The sequence below is a fragment of the Quercus robur genome, chromosome 10 (assembly GCF_932294415.1).
Source record: "Quercus robur chromosome 10, dhQueRobu3.1, whole genome shotgun sequence".
In the NCBI taxonomy this organism is placed as follows: Eukaryota; Viridiplantae; Streptophyta; class Magnoliopsida; order Fagales; family Fagaceae; genus Quercus; species Quercus robur.
This window is the reverse complement of record NC_065543.1, coordinates 37,773,276-37,790,843: the sequence shown is the minus strand read 5'-3', so window position 1 is coordinate 37,790,843 and position 17,568 is coordinate 37,773,276. Positions and strand designations below refer to the sequence as shown.

General features: G+C 36.9%; 1 protein-coding gene across 1 annotated transcript; it reads left to right on the top strand.

Moving 5' to 3' along the window:
- Nucleotides 1-16,215: 16,215 nt before the first annotated feature.
- LOC126704120 (uncharacterized) lies at nt 16,216-16,818 on the top strand. Its single transcript, XM_050403152.1, has one exon. It carries the CDS (start codon nt 16,216-16,218, stop codon nt 16,816-16,818), a length of 603 nt encoding a protein of 200 aa, XP_050259109.1.
- The last annotated feature ends 750 nt before the right edge of the window (nt 16,819-17,568 follow it).

Sequence of the window (17,568 nt, the reverse complement as noted above, 5' to 3'; positions counted from 1 at the left end):
TGTTTCTGATAACAAATTTTGATTTCTTTTATAAAATTTATTTACTACTTACTAGTGGTTGCAAAAGTTGGGAAATGTAATTGACATGCAATTTCCAAATCATTTCTTAGTTTTTGCTTTATTTTTATTCTCATTTATTTTTACTTAATGGTATGCGAGTGAAGTGATTTATTATTGTTGTGAATGTTGTTGTTATTCGGTCAAATTACTTCGGCCATTAATTCTTAATCGACTGATCTTCGAATTGAGTCGAGTAGGTGCCTAACACATTCTCATCTTATTACTTATAGTCATCAAATTTAAATCAAAGGATGTAAATTAGCCCTATCAATGTAATTTCTTTTTTAATTTTCTAGACTATAATTGAGAAATAAACACTTTATTTTTTATTTTTCATTAAGCCAATGTGCTTGTAAATTTCCTTATGTGCAAAATTTATTTTCTGTGGTTTTTTTTTTTTTTTTTCCTCCCTTTCAAGTAGCAACCTCATATGTAAATCACTCCATTCAAACTTATATGTATTGTCAAATATTCCTCCATTATGAGAACTAGCTTGTAACCAGTGGCGGAGATAGGATTTAAGTTGAAGGGGAGGGGGGGCAAAATTTATGAATAACTCACAATTATGCACATCGTGAATATATAGTATTTGACACAAATTTGAAAAATTAAAATTTATTCATTTGAATATTAAATAATATTTTAATGAATTTTTTTTTTAAACTGTCATGTAAAGAAAGTATATTTGTGGGGCCAGAGAATTTATGACCCGGCCCACTTTCCACTAGGGCCAAGGGCCCGTGCCGAGGAGAGTAGTTGCCGAGGACAAGTGGTGAAAGACCAAATAGCCTAGAGACGCAGTCAAGGATGACCCTGTCCTCGACAACCCAAGACTTCAAAAGGAAGAGCGACATCTCGTCGAAAGTTGCCTCCAAAATGCCCCCAGAAGAAGAGGCGAGTAGAATGGGACCCACATGGGGGTACGGAATGGGGGTGGTTCAAGGTAAATACGTCACCTCCGCACTGAATGTGCCCACAAACGTCCTGGTTGTATTAATGGGAAAAGACTTTTGAACAGAGTGGCTTTGGTTATTGCAACTAACAAAAAGCAGGGAGAGACGGCTGATGGGACAGGTATTTGAATAGGTACCTGCCTGATCAACAGGTGGAGGGTCAGGATCAACCGAGAAGGGCTATATAATGTGAAGACTTATGCGCCAAAAAGGGGGGCTCCCAGACGATGGAGTCTTAAGAAAGGAGAAGAATAAGGACATGAAGCTCCTTGGACAAGGTCTAAGGACCGGAGCCACTTGTGACGTACCGGAATAGATTATTATTAAACACGTCAGGTTCATCCTTGTGCAAATCGCTATGGAAACCCTGATTAACTAACGTCCGGTGACCAAGGCCTAGCCTTTCAAGCCCACGCTCTACAAATTTTATTGTTTGGGCCTTTTAACGTACAAACCCAACATCATTTTGGGGTCGTTACGAATTGAGTCCTTACAATATTCATTTTGTTGTATTTATCTATTTAACTTTTACTCACTTTTTTTTGAGAAACAAATACACAAAAGAGAGAGGGAAAGTGAAAGACTTTTGCTCATCAATTTTCAAAGTCAAAAATCGAGTAATGAATGAAATGATGTGCAATTTTATGTAATTTTGATTAATGAAGACTTATAAAATGCTCAAATTATTTTATTAACAATAAACTTTTACTTATAAAAAAATGCTCAAAATATAATGTGTGAATCTATAATATAATATTTATTATATAGTTAGCTTCAAATTCCTAGCAACTTGGTTACAAGCATGATATTACAACACTATGCTTCCGTGTCAAGCCAATAATTTTATATTGGCTACACCCTATAGCACTCAAACCAAAAACAAACCCATTAGGAATCATCCCTGGGCATTCATAACTCCATTATGCCTGGTTTATTAAATCTCCATAGTCCAAGCTTCGTCAAAGTCACTAGTAATTGAATAATATATTTCGTCTTCTAGTGATAGCTTATGATACACACGAAGCTTTTGTGCAAGGCATGCTAGTGGAGGACTGAGGGCATGAAAACACTCTTGGTTCATTTAGAAATTAGAAACTATGCTCTGTTTCAAGACCAAGAAATAGAGTGGCATTTAAATTAGCTAAATTTTTAATGAATTGTGAGTGAAGAAAACTTTTATTTAGGTGAAATTTCTCAGTAGTTAAGGGATATAGTTTTGATTAATGTTCAATTATCTAATCGGATAGTCACTGTTTTTTTTACCCAAAAATAAAGTAGGTAGGAGGTTGTAGTAAGTATAAGTTAAGGTGTTTTTTGTGCAGGCCAGGGGGGCAATTGTCCCCTCTTGCGCCGCCCCTGCTTGTAACCCTATGCATATGTATAAATATACTTAAAATATATACTATAAGATGCATAGTATAATTCTCATTTATATATATATAATTTAAATACTATTAATATATAGTCATCTTTATATTTTGTTAACTCTTTAGAAAATCAAGTAAGAATCTTATTAGGTAGAAAATATAAATCGTCCATATATATATTTTTTTAATCTCTTAAGAATTCTTAATTTTTGATATCGTGAAACACTATTTTTTTTCTTTTCTTTTTTACAATTCATTAATTCTAGACTCTTTAATTTTTGTACTCAATAACTCACTTAGATAAATATTCATGATGTGGTCCTACATTTGGCTCCAAAATTAAGAAATAAAACTCTCTAAAAATAGATAATTTAGGACATATATATGACACAAAATTGGACTTCAATTATAGAATCTAATTAAATTTTCTCTAAACTTTACCTATATATATAGATTGCTATCCAGGGGATCGGTAACAAAAATCTCAATCCCCTTAGGTTGCGGTTCTCATAGTGACAATTCTACTGGGGATGGTGAGAACTAGACTTCAATTCAGGCTTAATTGTCAATAATCTCAATTTTCTTGCAATTATTTGTTAATTGATTTAATAATTATCATCGTGTATGTTTCATGTACTCACATGCTTGTTGTATGAATTGCATAATTGCGTGCTTTGCCCTGGTAGTTGTATTCATTGGATCATGGATGGTCCTCGTTGAACTCGGTTAACCTTAGAAGAGATACCATCTTCCTCACCAACATGCCTTTTGAAAAGTATAGGAGGCCATTGAGCAGGTAGAGACCATTCCTTTTATTAAAAAAAGAGAAGAAAAACAAAACCCAGAAGTTGCCAAACCAACCAAGTTGGGTAACTAAAAAAAAACCAAGTTGGGTAATTTTTTTTTTTTTTTTTTTTTGAGAATGAAGTTGGGTAACTATTTGACAGTTTGGAAACATAATGTACTTTCTCTTCTCACAGAAATTAAATAATAGATCCTATTATAAGTTTAATTACTGAAACTTACAATTATATGAGAAATCATAATGCACATTTATTGTACTCATAAGTATTCTATAGATTTGAACCAAGTTATGGATCAAAGAACTGACTTCTTTACACACACAGTGACTGACGAAAATTATCAGCACGCACTAGCATTGAAAAATGCTATGCTATACTATTATACCATCCCAAAAAGCCACTTTATTACTTATACCATCCCATTTTACAATACCTCTCACATCCTAAAACTCTATTCTTATTAAAATATTATTCTTTAATCTTTTTTTATTATTTCTTTTTAACCAATTTTTTTTTTCAGTTCTACTTTCCTAGGCTTTCCAACCGTTTCTTTTTTTTTTCCTCAGCCTCCCTCAACCTCTAGCACCAGCTCCTCTCACAGAACCACACAGACCCATCAACAGAGCCACACACAGCCACACACAAACCATCAAACCAGAGCCAACAACGGCCACCACACCCACCACCGATCAGAAACCACACCGCCGATTTGAAACCCAGCCCATTTGAAACTCACCGGAGCAAACCCATTCAAAAAATATCATCAACCCACCACCGATCAACCCACAACCCAACCACTACCCAAACACGACCCAAACCCCGGACCCAACCACCACCCACAACCCCTTTAAGCACCGGTCATAGCCAGAAAAAAAAAAAAAAAAAAAAAAAAAAAAAAAAAAAAAAAAAACAGAGAACCAACACAGTGACCCACACACAGCCACACACAAACCATCAAACCAAAGCCAACAACGGCCACCACACCGCCGATTTGAAACCCACCAGAGCAAACCCATTCAAAAAATATCATCACCGAAGCTACCAATGATCCACCCACCGATCAACAAATCTACCGTTTCAAACCGATCCACCCACCGATCAACCCAACTGATCCACCCACCAAACCCAGCTCGCCGATCGACGATGAGAGATGAACAAACCCACCGCTGATCATTGGTAGCTCCGCCGATTTGAAACCTACCGGAGCAAACCCATTCAAAAAATATCATCACCGGAGCTACCAATGATCCACCCACCGATCAACAAATCTACCGTTTCAAACCGATCCATCCACCGATCAACCCAACCGATCCACCCACCAAACCCAGCTCGACGATCAACAACACCCACCACACCCACAAGCCAAACACCGGACCCACAACCCAACCACGACCCAAACACCGGACCCACAACCCAACCACAACCCAAACACCGGACCCAACAGAGAAGGAAGAGAGAGCAGAGGTTACGTTTGGGTCGGGTCCGTAGAGAGGAAAGAGCAGAGATGGAGAAAAGAGAAGAGAAGGAAGAGAGAGAAAAGAATTGTGGGCTGTGAGGAAAAAAACGGACTGAATAAAATATATATATATATTTTTTTTTTTTTAACATTGTGCTACAGTACAATTCTAAGTTTAGAATTGTACTGTAGCACTATTTTTGCAATAGTGTGGTTTAGCATTGTTTGATGCAAGTGGTTTTGTCCCCTAAAATGTCAAAAATGCCTTAAATATGCCTTTAGCATTTTTCAATGCTAGTGCTCTCGAGTCAGAAGAGTCAGAACTATAACCTCCATCTCTCTCTCTCTCTCTCTCTCTCTCTCTCTCTCTCTCTCTCTCTCTCTCTCTCTCTCTCTCTCTCTCTCTCTCTCTCTCTCTCTCTGTGGCACTTTAATTAATGTTAGGCAAGATGCTGAACAGGCTGTAAAGGTATTAGTATTATAAACTCACGTACACATTGTAAAACACTCCTAACAAATAAGGTTTGTTATGTATATATATAGAAAAGTATAGAGACACATACTTTACCATAATTTAAACATGGTAAATAATAATTAAATTATTTTTTATAAAATACCAGTAGGCGATAGCTGTTACATGTGTACGTAATATAAGATATATCGACACACATATAAATTGTGGTAAAATAAATGACAAAGTATGTGGTGGTAGACAAAATTGAGTCTGTAACCCACACAATATAGATTTGTTTGAACTTTGAAGTCCACGTACGCGTTTGTCATAATCTAAAAGCCACCAGTTGAAATAGGACATATATAATTGCCAATCAATGAGTGAATTATCCTCAACTATGGCCAAAATGGCATAACCCAAGTGAATAATAGATTCTATTATAAATTTAATTACTGAAACTGTAAATAATAATTGAATTATTTTTTATTAAATACCAGTAGGCGATAGCTGTTGCATGTGTACGTAATATAAGATATATCGACACACATATAAATTGTGGTAAAATAAATGACAAAGTATGTGGTGGTAGACAAAATTGAGTCTGTAACCCACACAATATAGATTTGTTTGAACTTTGAAGTCCACGTACGCGTTTGTCATAATCTAAAAGCCACCAGTTGAAATAGGACATATATAATTGCCAATCAATGAGTGAATTATCATCAACTATGGCCAAAATGGCATAACCCAAGTGAATAATAGATTATATTATAAATTTAATTACTGAAACTGTAAATAATAATTGAATTATTTTTTATTAAATACTAGTAGGCGATATCTGTTGCATGTGTACGTAATATAAGATATATCGACACACATATAAATTGTGGTAAAATAAATGACAAAGTATGTGGTGGTAGACAAAATTGAGTCTGTAACCCACACAATATAGATTTGTTTGAACTTTGAAGTCCACGTACGCGTTTGTCATAATCTAAAAGCCACCAGTTGAAATAGGACATATATAATTGCCAATCAATGAGTGAATTATCGTCAACTATGGCCAAAATGGCATAACCCAAGTGAATAATAGATTCTATTATAAATTTAATTACTGAAATTGTAAATAATAATTGAATTATTTTTTATTAAATATGCTAACGTGTATTGTGTTATGGGCTTTAGGCCCAATTAGGTTACTTGTATAGCACACTTGTACTTGTACTACACTCTACTTGTACTGCACACATATGCCTCCTATATAAAGGCAATGATGTATATTCTTTTATTCAAGAAATACAATACAATCATTCAGTATTTCTAACATGGTATCAGAGCCACTGCTCTGACCTTTTCTTAGCAGTCTTGTCTTCATTAGTGTGAATTTCTTTTTAACAACGCTTCCGCTATCACACTGCCGCCGCAGCCTCTCGCCGTTGAACTTCCGACGTCATCCAGTCGTCGTCCTTGGGTTCCGGACCTGCAGCCGCCGTCGTTAAGGAGTTTCACACTGCACAGACCACTGCTCTTTGCATCGCCGCTACAATTATTGCTCCGATTACGTTTTTGAAGGTACCACTGAGATCGTCCAGCGCCGATCTACACACTCGTGGAAGCCTCGTTGCCATCGGAGACTGCACGCGCCCCCACGCGCCGTTCAAAGTTGCTGTTCCGCCGATCACGCGCCACACGCGCCACAGCTTCTTTTCACGCGCCGACAACGCGCCGTCACGCGCCTCCACGCGCCACATCTTCTTTTCACGCTCCGACCACTCGCCGTCACTCGCCGTCACGCGCCTCCACGCGCTTCCACGCGCCATCACGCGCCGTCACGTGCATCAACGGCCTCGCTGACGTCATCGCTGACATCAGCCCTAACAGCTTGCTGACGTCACTGCTTGCGTCATCCGCTGACGTCACCTTCTGATCTGGATTTGACCGTTGACTTTCAGGTTGACCGTTGACTTTGACTGGCCGTTGACCGTTGACCGTTGACTTTTCCAGGGTTGACTTTTTTAGTCCAGGTTCTCCTTACCCAGTTTTTCACGTAGATTTCATTTTTGCAGTCTATTTTTGCATATTTTGCTTCAAAATGAAGAATAAGGACAAGTCTTCTCCCTCTTGCAACAATCGTCGCCGACAATCCAACAAACGTTTTTGCAATTTTTGCAAACGTTTTGGCCATAATATTGAGACTTGCTATCAACGCAACAAATCAGCTGTTTCCATCTCTGCTGCTACTGTTGCTAACACTGAGAGTGTCCAACCTATGGCTCCCGTCTCTGCAAAGTCTCAGTCTTCTGGATCCACTTTCACCATTTCCAGAGATGACCTTATAAATATCATCGCCAATGTCATTCGTATGGTTGGTAATGCATCTTATTCCTCTTCTCTCTCAGCTTTATCTGGTATGTCTCCTACCTCTTGGCTTATGGATTCTGCTTGTTGCAATCACATGACACCTCACTCGTCCTTATTTTCTGACCTTAAACCTGCACCGCACCCTCTTAATATTCGCACAGCAAATGGTTCCACAATGTCTGGTCATAGTATAGGTTCCGTTGCGACCTCCAATCTCTCAGTTCCTGGAGTCTTTAATGTTCCTGACCTTTCTTATAATTTATTTTCTGTTGGACAATTAGCTGAGTTGGGTTATCGCATTATCTTTGATTATTCTGGGTGTATTGTGCAGGATCCGAGGACGGGACAGGAGCTTGGGACTGGTCCCAGAGTTGGGCGTATGTTTCCCGTGGACAACCTTCGTCTTCCACTTGTTGCTCCAGTTTCTGTTGCTGCAGCTGCTACTGCTTCTTCAATTCCTTCCCTTGCACTTTGGCATGCTCGACTTGGTCATGCATCTTCCTCTCGGGTACAACAATTAGCTTCTAGAGGTTTGTTAGGTTCAGTGTCTACAAAAAATTTTGATTGTGTTTCGTGCCAATTAGGAAAACAACCAGCTTTGCCTTTCAATACTAGTGAATCAATATCCACTGATATCTTTGACCTTATTCATTCTGATGTTTGGGGCCCTTCTTCTGTCTCTAGTATTGGTGGATCTCGATATTTTGTTGTCTTTGTTGATGATTACTCTCGCTATAGCTGGATTTTTAATATGAAACATCGTTCTGAATTATTGCAAGTATATTCTAATTTTGCCAAAAAGGTTGAAACTCAGTTTTCCAAACGCATCAAAATTTTTCGATCTGATAATGCTCTTGAATATACTCAATATGCTTTCCAAGCTGTTTTGCATTCCTATGGCACTGTTCATCAACTAACTTGTCCAGGTACCTCTCAGCAAAATGGTAGAGCCGAACGGAAACTTCGTCATATTCTTGACACTGTTCGTGCTCTTCTTCTCTCTGCCAAAGTTCCTGCTCCTTTTTGGGGTGAAGCTGCTCTTCATGCTGTTCATACTATTAATCGCATTCCAAGTCCGGTTATCCAAAATCAAACTCCATATGAGCGCCTTTTTGGGTCATGTCCAGACTATCACCACCTTCGCTCCTTTGGTTCTGCTTGTTTCGTTCTTCTTCAGCCACATGAGCATAACAAACTTGAGCCTCGGTCAAGGCTTTGTTGTTTTCTTGGCTATGGCGAAACTCAAAAGGGATATCGGTGTTATGACCCTGTCTCTCATCGTCTTCGTATTTCTCGCAATGTTGTCTTTTGGGAACATCGCCTCTTTGTCGAGCTCTCTCACTTTCGTGCCTCCCTATCTTCCTCTTCTGTTTTAGATCTTTTTCCAGATGAGGCACATATTCCTTCTGTAGCTGCTCCTGATCCTCCTGTAATTGCTCCTGATTCTCTTGTAAACTTCTCTGTCCAACCACCAGATATCACTGATCCCTTTCCTAGTTCACCCTTTAATGAACAGGTGAAAGATGAACAGGTTGAAGACGAGCTACCCAACCCCAACCCTGAGCTTGGGTCCCCTGCTCCTGCTCCGCCTGAAGATCTTGCACAAGACATTCCACCTCGTCACTCAACTCGAGTAAGATCTATTCCTACACATTTACTTGACTATCATTGTTACACTGCTCTTGCTACATTACATGAGCCTCACACCTATCGTGAGGCTTCCACTGACCCTTTATGGCAGATTGCAATGAAAGAGGAACTTGATGCATTATCTAAAAACCATACTTGGGATTTGGTGACACTCCCTCCCGGGAAATCTGTGGTTGGTTGTAAGTGGATCTACAAGATTAAGACTCGCTCTGATGGATCCATTGAGCGCTGCAAAGCTCGTCTTGTTGCAAAAGGCTTTACACAGGAGTATGGGATTGATTATGAAGAGACCTTTGCTCCGGTTGCTCGTATCTCATCTGTCCGTGCCCTCTTAGCTGTTGCTACTGCCCGTAAATGGGATCTTTTTCAGATGGATGTAAAAAATGCATTCCTTAATGGGGATTTACATGAAGAAGTTTATATGCAACCTCCTCCTGGTCTCTCTGTTGACTCAAACAAGGTTTGTTACCTTCGACGTGCACTTTATGGCCTTAAACAAGCAGGTTTGCCAAATTCAGCTCTACCGTCTCTCATTTGGGTTACATGGCCAGTCATTATGATTCTGCCTTATTTCTTCGTCGCACTGACAAAGGCACTATTTTACTTCTCCTGTATGTGGATGATATGATCATAACTGGTGATGACCTCAGTGGCATTCAAGAACTCAAGGATTTTCTTAGTCAGCAATTTGAGATGAAAGATCTTGGACATCTCAGCTACTTCTTGGGTCTTGAAATCACTCATTCTACTGATGGACTTTATCTTACTCAAGCTAAGTATGCTTCTGAGTTCTGAGCTTTTGTCTCGAGCTGGACTCACTGATAGCAAGACTGTTGACACTCCAGTTGAGCTTAATGCGCATCTGACTCCCTCAAGGGGGAAACCATTGTCTAATCCCTCTCTTTGCAGACGATTGGTTGGCAGCCTAGTTTATCTCACAGTTACTCGTCCAGACATCTCCTATGCTGTTCATCAGGTGAGCTAGTATCTGTCTGCTCCACGATCAACTCACTATGCTGCTGTTCTGCGCATTCTTCGATACTTGAAGGGCACCCTCTTTCATGGCCTTTTCTACTCAGCTCAGTCTCCTCTTGTACTCCGTGCATTCTCTGATGCTGATTGGGCAGGAGATCCTACTGATCGCAGGTCTACTACAGGTTACTGTTTTCTCCTTGGTTCTTCTTTGATTTCTTGGCGAAGCAAGAAACAAACCTTTGTGGCCCGCTCTAGTACTGAAGCAGAATATCGTGCTCTTGCTGATACCACATCTGAGCTCCTTTGGCTACGATGGCTCCTTAAGGATTTAGGTGTGTCCACCTCCTCTGCTACTCCCCTTTATTGTGACAACCAGAGTGCCATTCATATTACTCATAATGATGTCTTTCATGAACGGACTAAACACATCGAGATTGATTGTCATTTTATCCGTTATCATCTTGTCCATGGTGCTCTTAAGCTTTTCTCCGTCTCCTCCAAAGATCAACTTGCAGATATCTTCACCAAGTCACTTCCTAAGGGACGCACTCGTGATTTGGTTGACAACCTCAAGTTGGTCTCACATCCACCTTGAGTTTGAGGGGGGCTGTTAACGTGTATTGTGTTATGGGCTTTAGGCCCAATTAGGTTACTTGTATAGCACACTTGTACTTGTACTACACTCTACTTGTACTGCACACATATGCCTCCTATATAAAGGCAGTGATGTATATTCTTTTATTCAAGAAATACAATACAATCATTCAGTATTTCTAACAAAATACTAGTAGACGATATCTGTTGCATGTGTACGTAATATAAGATATATCGACACACATATAAATTGTGGTAAAATAAATGACAAAGTATGTGGTGCTAGACAAAATTGAGTTTGTAACCCACACAATATAGATTTGTTTGAACTTTGAAGTCCACGTACGCGTTTGTCATAATCTAAAAGCCACTAGTTGAAATATGACATATATAATTGCTGATGAATGAGTGAATTATCGTCAACTATGGCCCAAATGGCATAACCCAAGTGAATAATAGATTCTATTATAAATTTAATTAGTGAAACTTACAATTATATGAGAAATCATAATGCACCTTTATTGTACTCATAAATATTCTATAAATTTGAACCAAGTTATGGATCAAAGAACTGACTTCTTTACACACACAGTGACCGACGAAAATTATCAAGACTAACGACTCAGAAGAGTCAGAACTATAAACTCCATCTCTCTCTCTCTCTCTCTCTCTCTCTGTGTGACACTTTAATTAATGTTAGGCTGGGCAAGATACTGAACAAGCTGTAAAGGTATTAGTATTATAAACTCACGTACACATTGTAAAACACTCCTAACAAATAAGGTTTATTATGTATATATATAGAAAAGTCTAGAGACACATACTTTACCATGATTTAAACATGGTAAATAATAATTGAATTATTTTTTATTAAATACCAATAGGCGATAGCTGTTGCATGTGTACGTAATATAAGATATATCAACACCGGTAAAATAAATGACAAAGTAGACAAAATTGAGTCGGTAACCCACATAATATAGATTTGTTTGAACTTTGAAGTCCACGTACGCATGTGTCATAAATCATAATCTAAAAGCCACTAGTTGAAATAGGACATATATAATTGCCAATCAATGATAGTAGATTTTAATTAGCTCAATTGGTAAAATCTCAGATGATTGTATAAGAGACCTGAAGTTTAATTCTCCACCTACACCAAAAACTGATTGATATTTTGATCTTATGATAAATAGTTATTATTAGGAGGTTGAAATTCTATAATAAAAAAATGGTAGAAAATAAATAAACAAATATGAAATATCTCATGCTTGCTCTTTGCACAAAATTTAAAATGTGATAACCGTACGTACGTCCACGTGCCCTGGTATAAGGAGAGAGCAAGGTAGGGGCCCTTAAGGCTTGAAAAACCTTTCACCAATGACTGAACCAATGTGACTCACCTATTTCTATGTACAAACTTGTTTGTCCTCTTCCCAACTCTTGGTTCCCAAACCACACCCCCCCCCCCCCCCCCCCCAACAACTCTCGCTATTATCACACTAATTTTTCAAGATATTTTCAAGATAAAAACTGTTATATATATATATATATATATATATATACACACACACACATACACACTCTTTTTTTCTTTTTCTTTTTATAGCTAAAATCAGAAATTGAGAACAAGACCGAATCTTATTTTTAATTCTCGATTTTAGTTGTTCAAAAAATGAATGTGTAATAAACACTACCTAATTTTTTGAAACGAATGAGTATAAAACTTTTATTTACCTTTTTGAGAGTTACATCTAAAAACTCTCACTATTATCACACTAATTTTTCAAGATAAAGACTGTTATATATATATACATACACACACACATACACACTCTTTTTTTCTTTTTCTTTTTATAGCTAAAATCGGAAATTGAGAACAGGATCGAATCTTATTTTTAATTCTCGATTTTAGTTGCTCAAAAAATGAATGTGTAATAAACACTACCTAATTTTTTGAAGTGAATAAGTACAAACCTTTTATTTGCCTTTTTGAGAGTCACGTCTAAATGACAACTTTTCAATGCATGCACTTTTCTCAATATTACTTTTTTTTTTTCCAAAATAATTATAATCATGGTACAATATTATTTAATTATTCGCTTAGGAAGTTATCATAACATTAATTTATCTTTATTCTTTTCACCAAGCATTTTGAATAAACATTTTATATGATTTGGAAGTATATTTTAAGAAATGTGGGGCAATGGTAAAATGAACTTTGGAGAAATATTTTCTGTTCTTAAAACTAGACAGACTCAGAAGTACATAATTTTTCGGAAGAAAATTGAATTTTGAGCTATATTTTATGGATTAAAAATAATATTTTGGCCCCTTTTTGAACTTGTATATATTAAGTTTAAGCCATAAGATCCCCCACTGGAATTAGACACCTGCAGCCACCAATTGTATTTCCGTTGAGACCGACATTCCACAGACCACAATAGAAAAAAGATCTATTGATCAAGTACGGTACCTGTCTTTGACTATCTTGTAGAGAGAAATAAAGTAAAATAGTTAGGGACAGATTTTATGCAAAGCTAGCTAGTACATCTTCAATTTCATTTTTCATTTGCAGCTGTACCTTCCATATTGTGAAGCATCACCTTGTGAAGGACACAGATTGTACCAATGTAAAGTACATCTTGATAATCTATGATTACGTAGAGTTGTCCCCATTGTTCTCTTCCATGACCTTTTTTTTTAATCAAAAAATAAAAAATCAAATCCTGCAATAGTATGGTTAACAATCAAAGATGTCATTAACAAAGGGTCTGGTTAATGTATGCCCTTATAACATACATTAATAAATCTGTTTTTGAATAAATTTTAATTGGGAATTGAAAAAATTGTCAAAACTTTTTCAATTCTTGATAAAACTTTTCCCAAAAATGGTATACTATTGTGTATCCTTATGACACATATTAGTAAAATCCTTAAACGAAAACTATCATCTTTTATAATTTATTTATTCTGTCTATAATCAAAATAATGTATTTTAGAAAGATCCCAATCATACCAATTTCTGTAAGTAAAAAGTTAACGAATGTCTTAAAAATATTGGTTTAAAATTTATTTTTATAAATTTTTTATGGAAAAAAAAATACAGTAATTAAAATTTTTGACAACTTTTTATATTTCTCATAAAATAGGTATCAAAACTATCTTTAAATTGTCTATAACAAATACCATACTTGTTAACCAGACTTTTTATATATTACTCAGCAACCAAGAGAGTAAGCTGAAAATTCATATATCTCCGACCTATGAATAATCACTTTAGAAAAATCTAGTGTTTTCCCATCAAAAGGAGTCAGTATTAAATTTTTGCGCCAAGTAAAATGTTGCTGGGGTCTTAATTCCCTTCTCCAAAGTACCACTTATCTCGGAGTTCCCCTGTTTTTATCCAAGAACAAGTCCTATGATCTCAAGTTGGTGAAAGAAAGACTAGAGAGCAAGTTGAGTTGCTGGAAGGGTAGGAATCTATCATGGGTAGGGAGAGCAACTCTAATTAAATCTGTGGCGCAATCTATTTCGACATACACTATGGCTGCCTTGCAATTCCCCAAGAAGTTATGTGATCAACTAGATTTAGTGGTTCGTAGATTTTGGTGGAACCCCAAAACGAAGCCAGGCCATTTCTGGACTCCCATTGCTTGGTCTACTCTATGTAGATCTTAGAAGGAAGGTGGTTTGGGTTTTAGGAACTTTTGGGATTTCAATCAAGCCATTCTTTCCAAATTAGCTTGGTGGATTTTTGTCGGGTAAGAATTGTTTGTGTGTTAATTTTCTAAAGGCAAAATACAAGGTAAGCCACAGTTGGTTAAATCACTGCTCCTTGGGTAAGGCTTCTCCAGTTTGGAAAAGTTTGTCAGGTGTTAAGCATCTCATCTCTAAGGCAGCTTGCATGTTGGTGGGGGATGGTAATTCCATAAGGATTTGGGAGGATCCTTGGGTACCAGATCTTCAAGAGTTCATTCCTACTCCAAAGAATGGAGTTGACCCGAATGGTATTCTTTTAGTTTCTTGCTTGCTCACTCCCAAGTGCAGGAAATCGTAACAATATAATTCTCAGAGTACCGAAGTCGAACCACAAGAAGCAGGGTAAATTCAAAGACAATATAATTAAATAACAATTTGGGTGAAGAAGAAAAATACTTTTGCTTGGTGATTGTTAACAAGAATAATAATAAAAACTGATTTAAATCAATAATGTAAATACTAGGGCATCAGGGTGTTTCACTATATCGATATGAAATTCTTTGTGATCTAAGAAATTATATATTTCATAATTGATTGTTCTTATACAATTAAAAATTTATGATTCGGTTGAACCGAGACAACTCAAGAACGCATGATAACCTCGATTAATAATGCGGTTAGAAAAGTTTTCAGAAAAGCCCATTCACTTTAAAATCCTATTTGAAACTATTAGAAATTCATCTAAATAATAAGAAAAACATTATTGAACTTATTGAAAGCATGGAAGAACTAATTTATCAAAAGAAATCTAATTGAATAATCAAATATGTTGTTGATAAAATCCTAGAAAGAATCACATTGAATATTCATACCGTATAGAAGAAACATAACCCCTAGCCCTAGCAAAGAGTTTAGGCTGCCATTAGAGAAAGGAAAATACAATGTCTTCTCTCCAAAATTTGTTCTACACAGCCTCCCTTCAAAACCCTAATGTAAAAAGTGCCCAAAGAAAATAAAACTTTTTTTATTTTAATTTCCGTCCAGGTTTACAGCAGTAACTTGTGAGTTAATTTCGGCCTTTAAAAATTGAGAATTTCGGAAAACTCAAAACTGGAAAGTTGTAGATATTTAAGTCACGGTTCCAACCCATCTAGCCTTGTGTCAATTGGATTTTTGAGGAGAGAGATACGCCCAAAATACTGATCACTGCTCAAATCAGATTTTTCCTTTTCAGATTCTGCCTCTTTGATTTCTTTCCTTATTTGAAGCTTCCAATCATGGTAGACGATCCAGGCACTCCAGCTGCACTTCCTTAGACATTTAAGCATGGTTCTTTAGCTCCACATTAATTCTAGTTTGGCCTCCATTCTCTCACAAATTCCTGTAAACTCATGTTTCTCACATGATTTCCTAAAAGTAGAAAATTACACACAATGAATAACATCTTATTCAAGAAATTATGTAAAGATAAATAATGGGGACTAATACAAATCATGGCTTAATTATACAAATTAAGTATAGTAATAAGGAGATAACGCCCACATAAATATATAACACGTATACATTTTAAGACGTTATCATTTCTCAGCTTTTTAATTCTGATTTTTCTGGTTGGGATGTGTATAAATTAAATTGGTGGTTTGAAAACTCCACAGTTGATCTTATTTTGAAAATTCCTATTTTTCCAACCAGTAACAAAGATCAGTGGGTATGGACTTTCACAAGCTCTGGGGAATTGTCAGTTAAGTCGGCTTATTGGAGCTGCAGGGAATCTATGCATCATAATATTAACCCCTTTTGGAATTGTATTTGGAAAGCTAAATTCAATGAGAGGCACAAAATGATGATTTGGAGGACTGCTGCAAGTTGCTTGCCCACCAAAGATAAGCTAAGTAGGTTTGTTGATATTGGTGATGTTTATTGTCCTTTCTGTAGGTTGGAAACTGAAACCTCTCTTCATCTTTTTGCTCTTTGTCCAGTAGCTAAGGCAGTGTGGTTCAGTAGTAAATGGGGGCTAAGAATGGATTCTTTTGGATTCTCTTCGGAAGTGGATTTCATTCAATTTTTGTGTTCACCTCCATTTACCAACCAGCTTAGTCAGAAGAATGATCTCTTGTTATTTGGAGCCATTCTTTGTGATGGAATTTGGAAGTTGAGAAACCAAGTGATATTTGAAGACCTTCCCTTTAGATGTGATGAACTAATAGCTAGAGTTTGGAAGTTATTTACGGAATTTAAAATCCCTAGACTGGTTGCTACTTCATCTGTAAATATCAATTTTCCTTTGCAGACTTGGTCCCCTCCAAGGCATCTATCTGTTAGGATTAATGTTGATGCAGCTATTGGTCCAAATTATTCATCTTTAGCCTTGGTGGCTAGAGACTGGAGAGGGGATTTGGTTTTTGCTTGCTCTCAAAAAGCGAAAACCACTTTCCCTCTCTAGGCAGAGGCTGAAGCTGTAAGATAGGCTCTCTCTTTGGCTGCAAAGTTGGAGGTTGAGAATGTTATTATTGAGACAGATTCTAAGATTTGTCATGATACTATTCATGAGCTGATTTTGCCCACGCCTTGGAGAATTGCTTCAATTTTAGCGGACACACAGTCTCTTCTTGTAACTTATTCTAATGTGTCTATCTTTTGGGTTCCTAGGCTAGCTAATATGGCAGCTCACTCTCTAGCGAAGTGGTCTCTAACTTGTAATTTTTTTTGTTCTTTTGATTGGGGTAGCTGTCCTCTTTGTTTTGCTTATGTAATTAGGAAGGAAAGACTAAGCTAGCCTTTGTTTGTTTTTTGTTTCTCAGTTCAATAAAATCTTCTTTTCCATCAAAATAAATAAATAAATAAATTCCTAGTTATCTATCGCTCTTCATCAAAAAAGTTATCTATCGCTCAACTCCATAGAAAACTTGGAATTTGCTAGGGCACCCATTACAAATTATTTTCGATTCCAAATTACGTTAATGTTCCGACATCATAGCTATATTGGCTAACCTATATAGGATGCATGCCTGTGCTCATTAGGCCGGGAGATAGGGAAACCATTGCTATCTTAAATGATCAATATGTCAACAATGCAGTAATACTTTTTGGCCTTATATGAAGAATAATCATGGCCTAACTTACGTACACTTTCTTTTTTTTTTTTTTTTGAGAAAGTACTTACGTACACTTAATGGTTTAGAGAGTAGTAGCA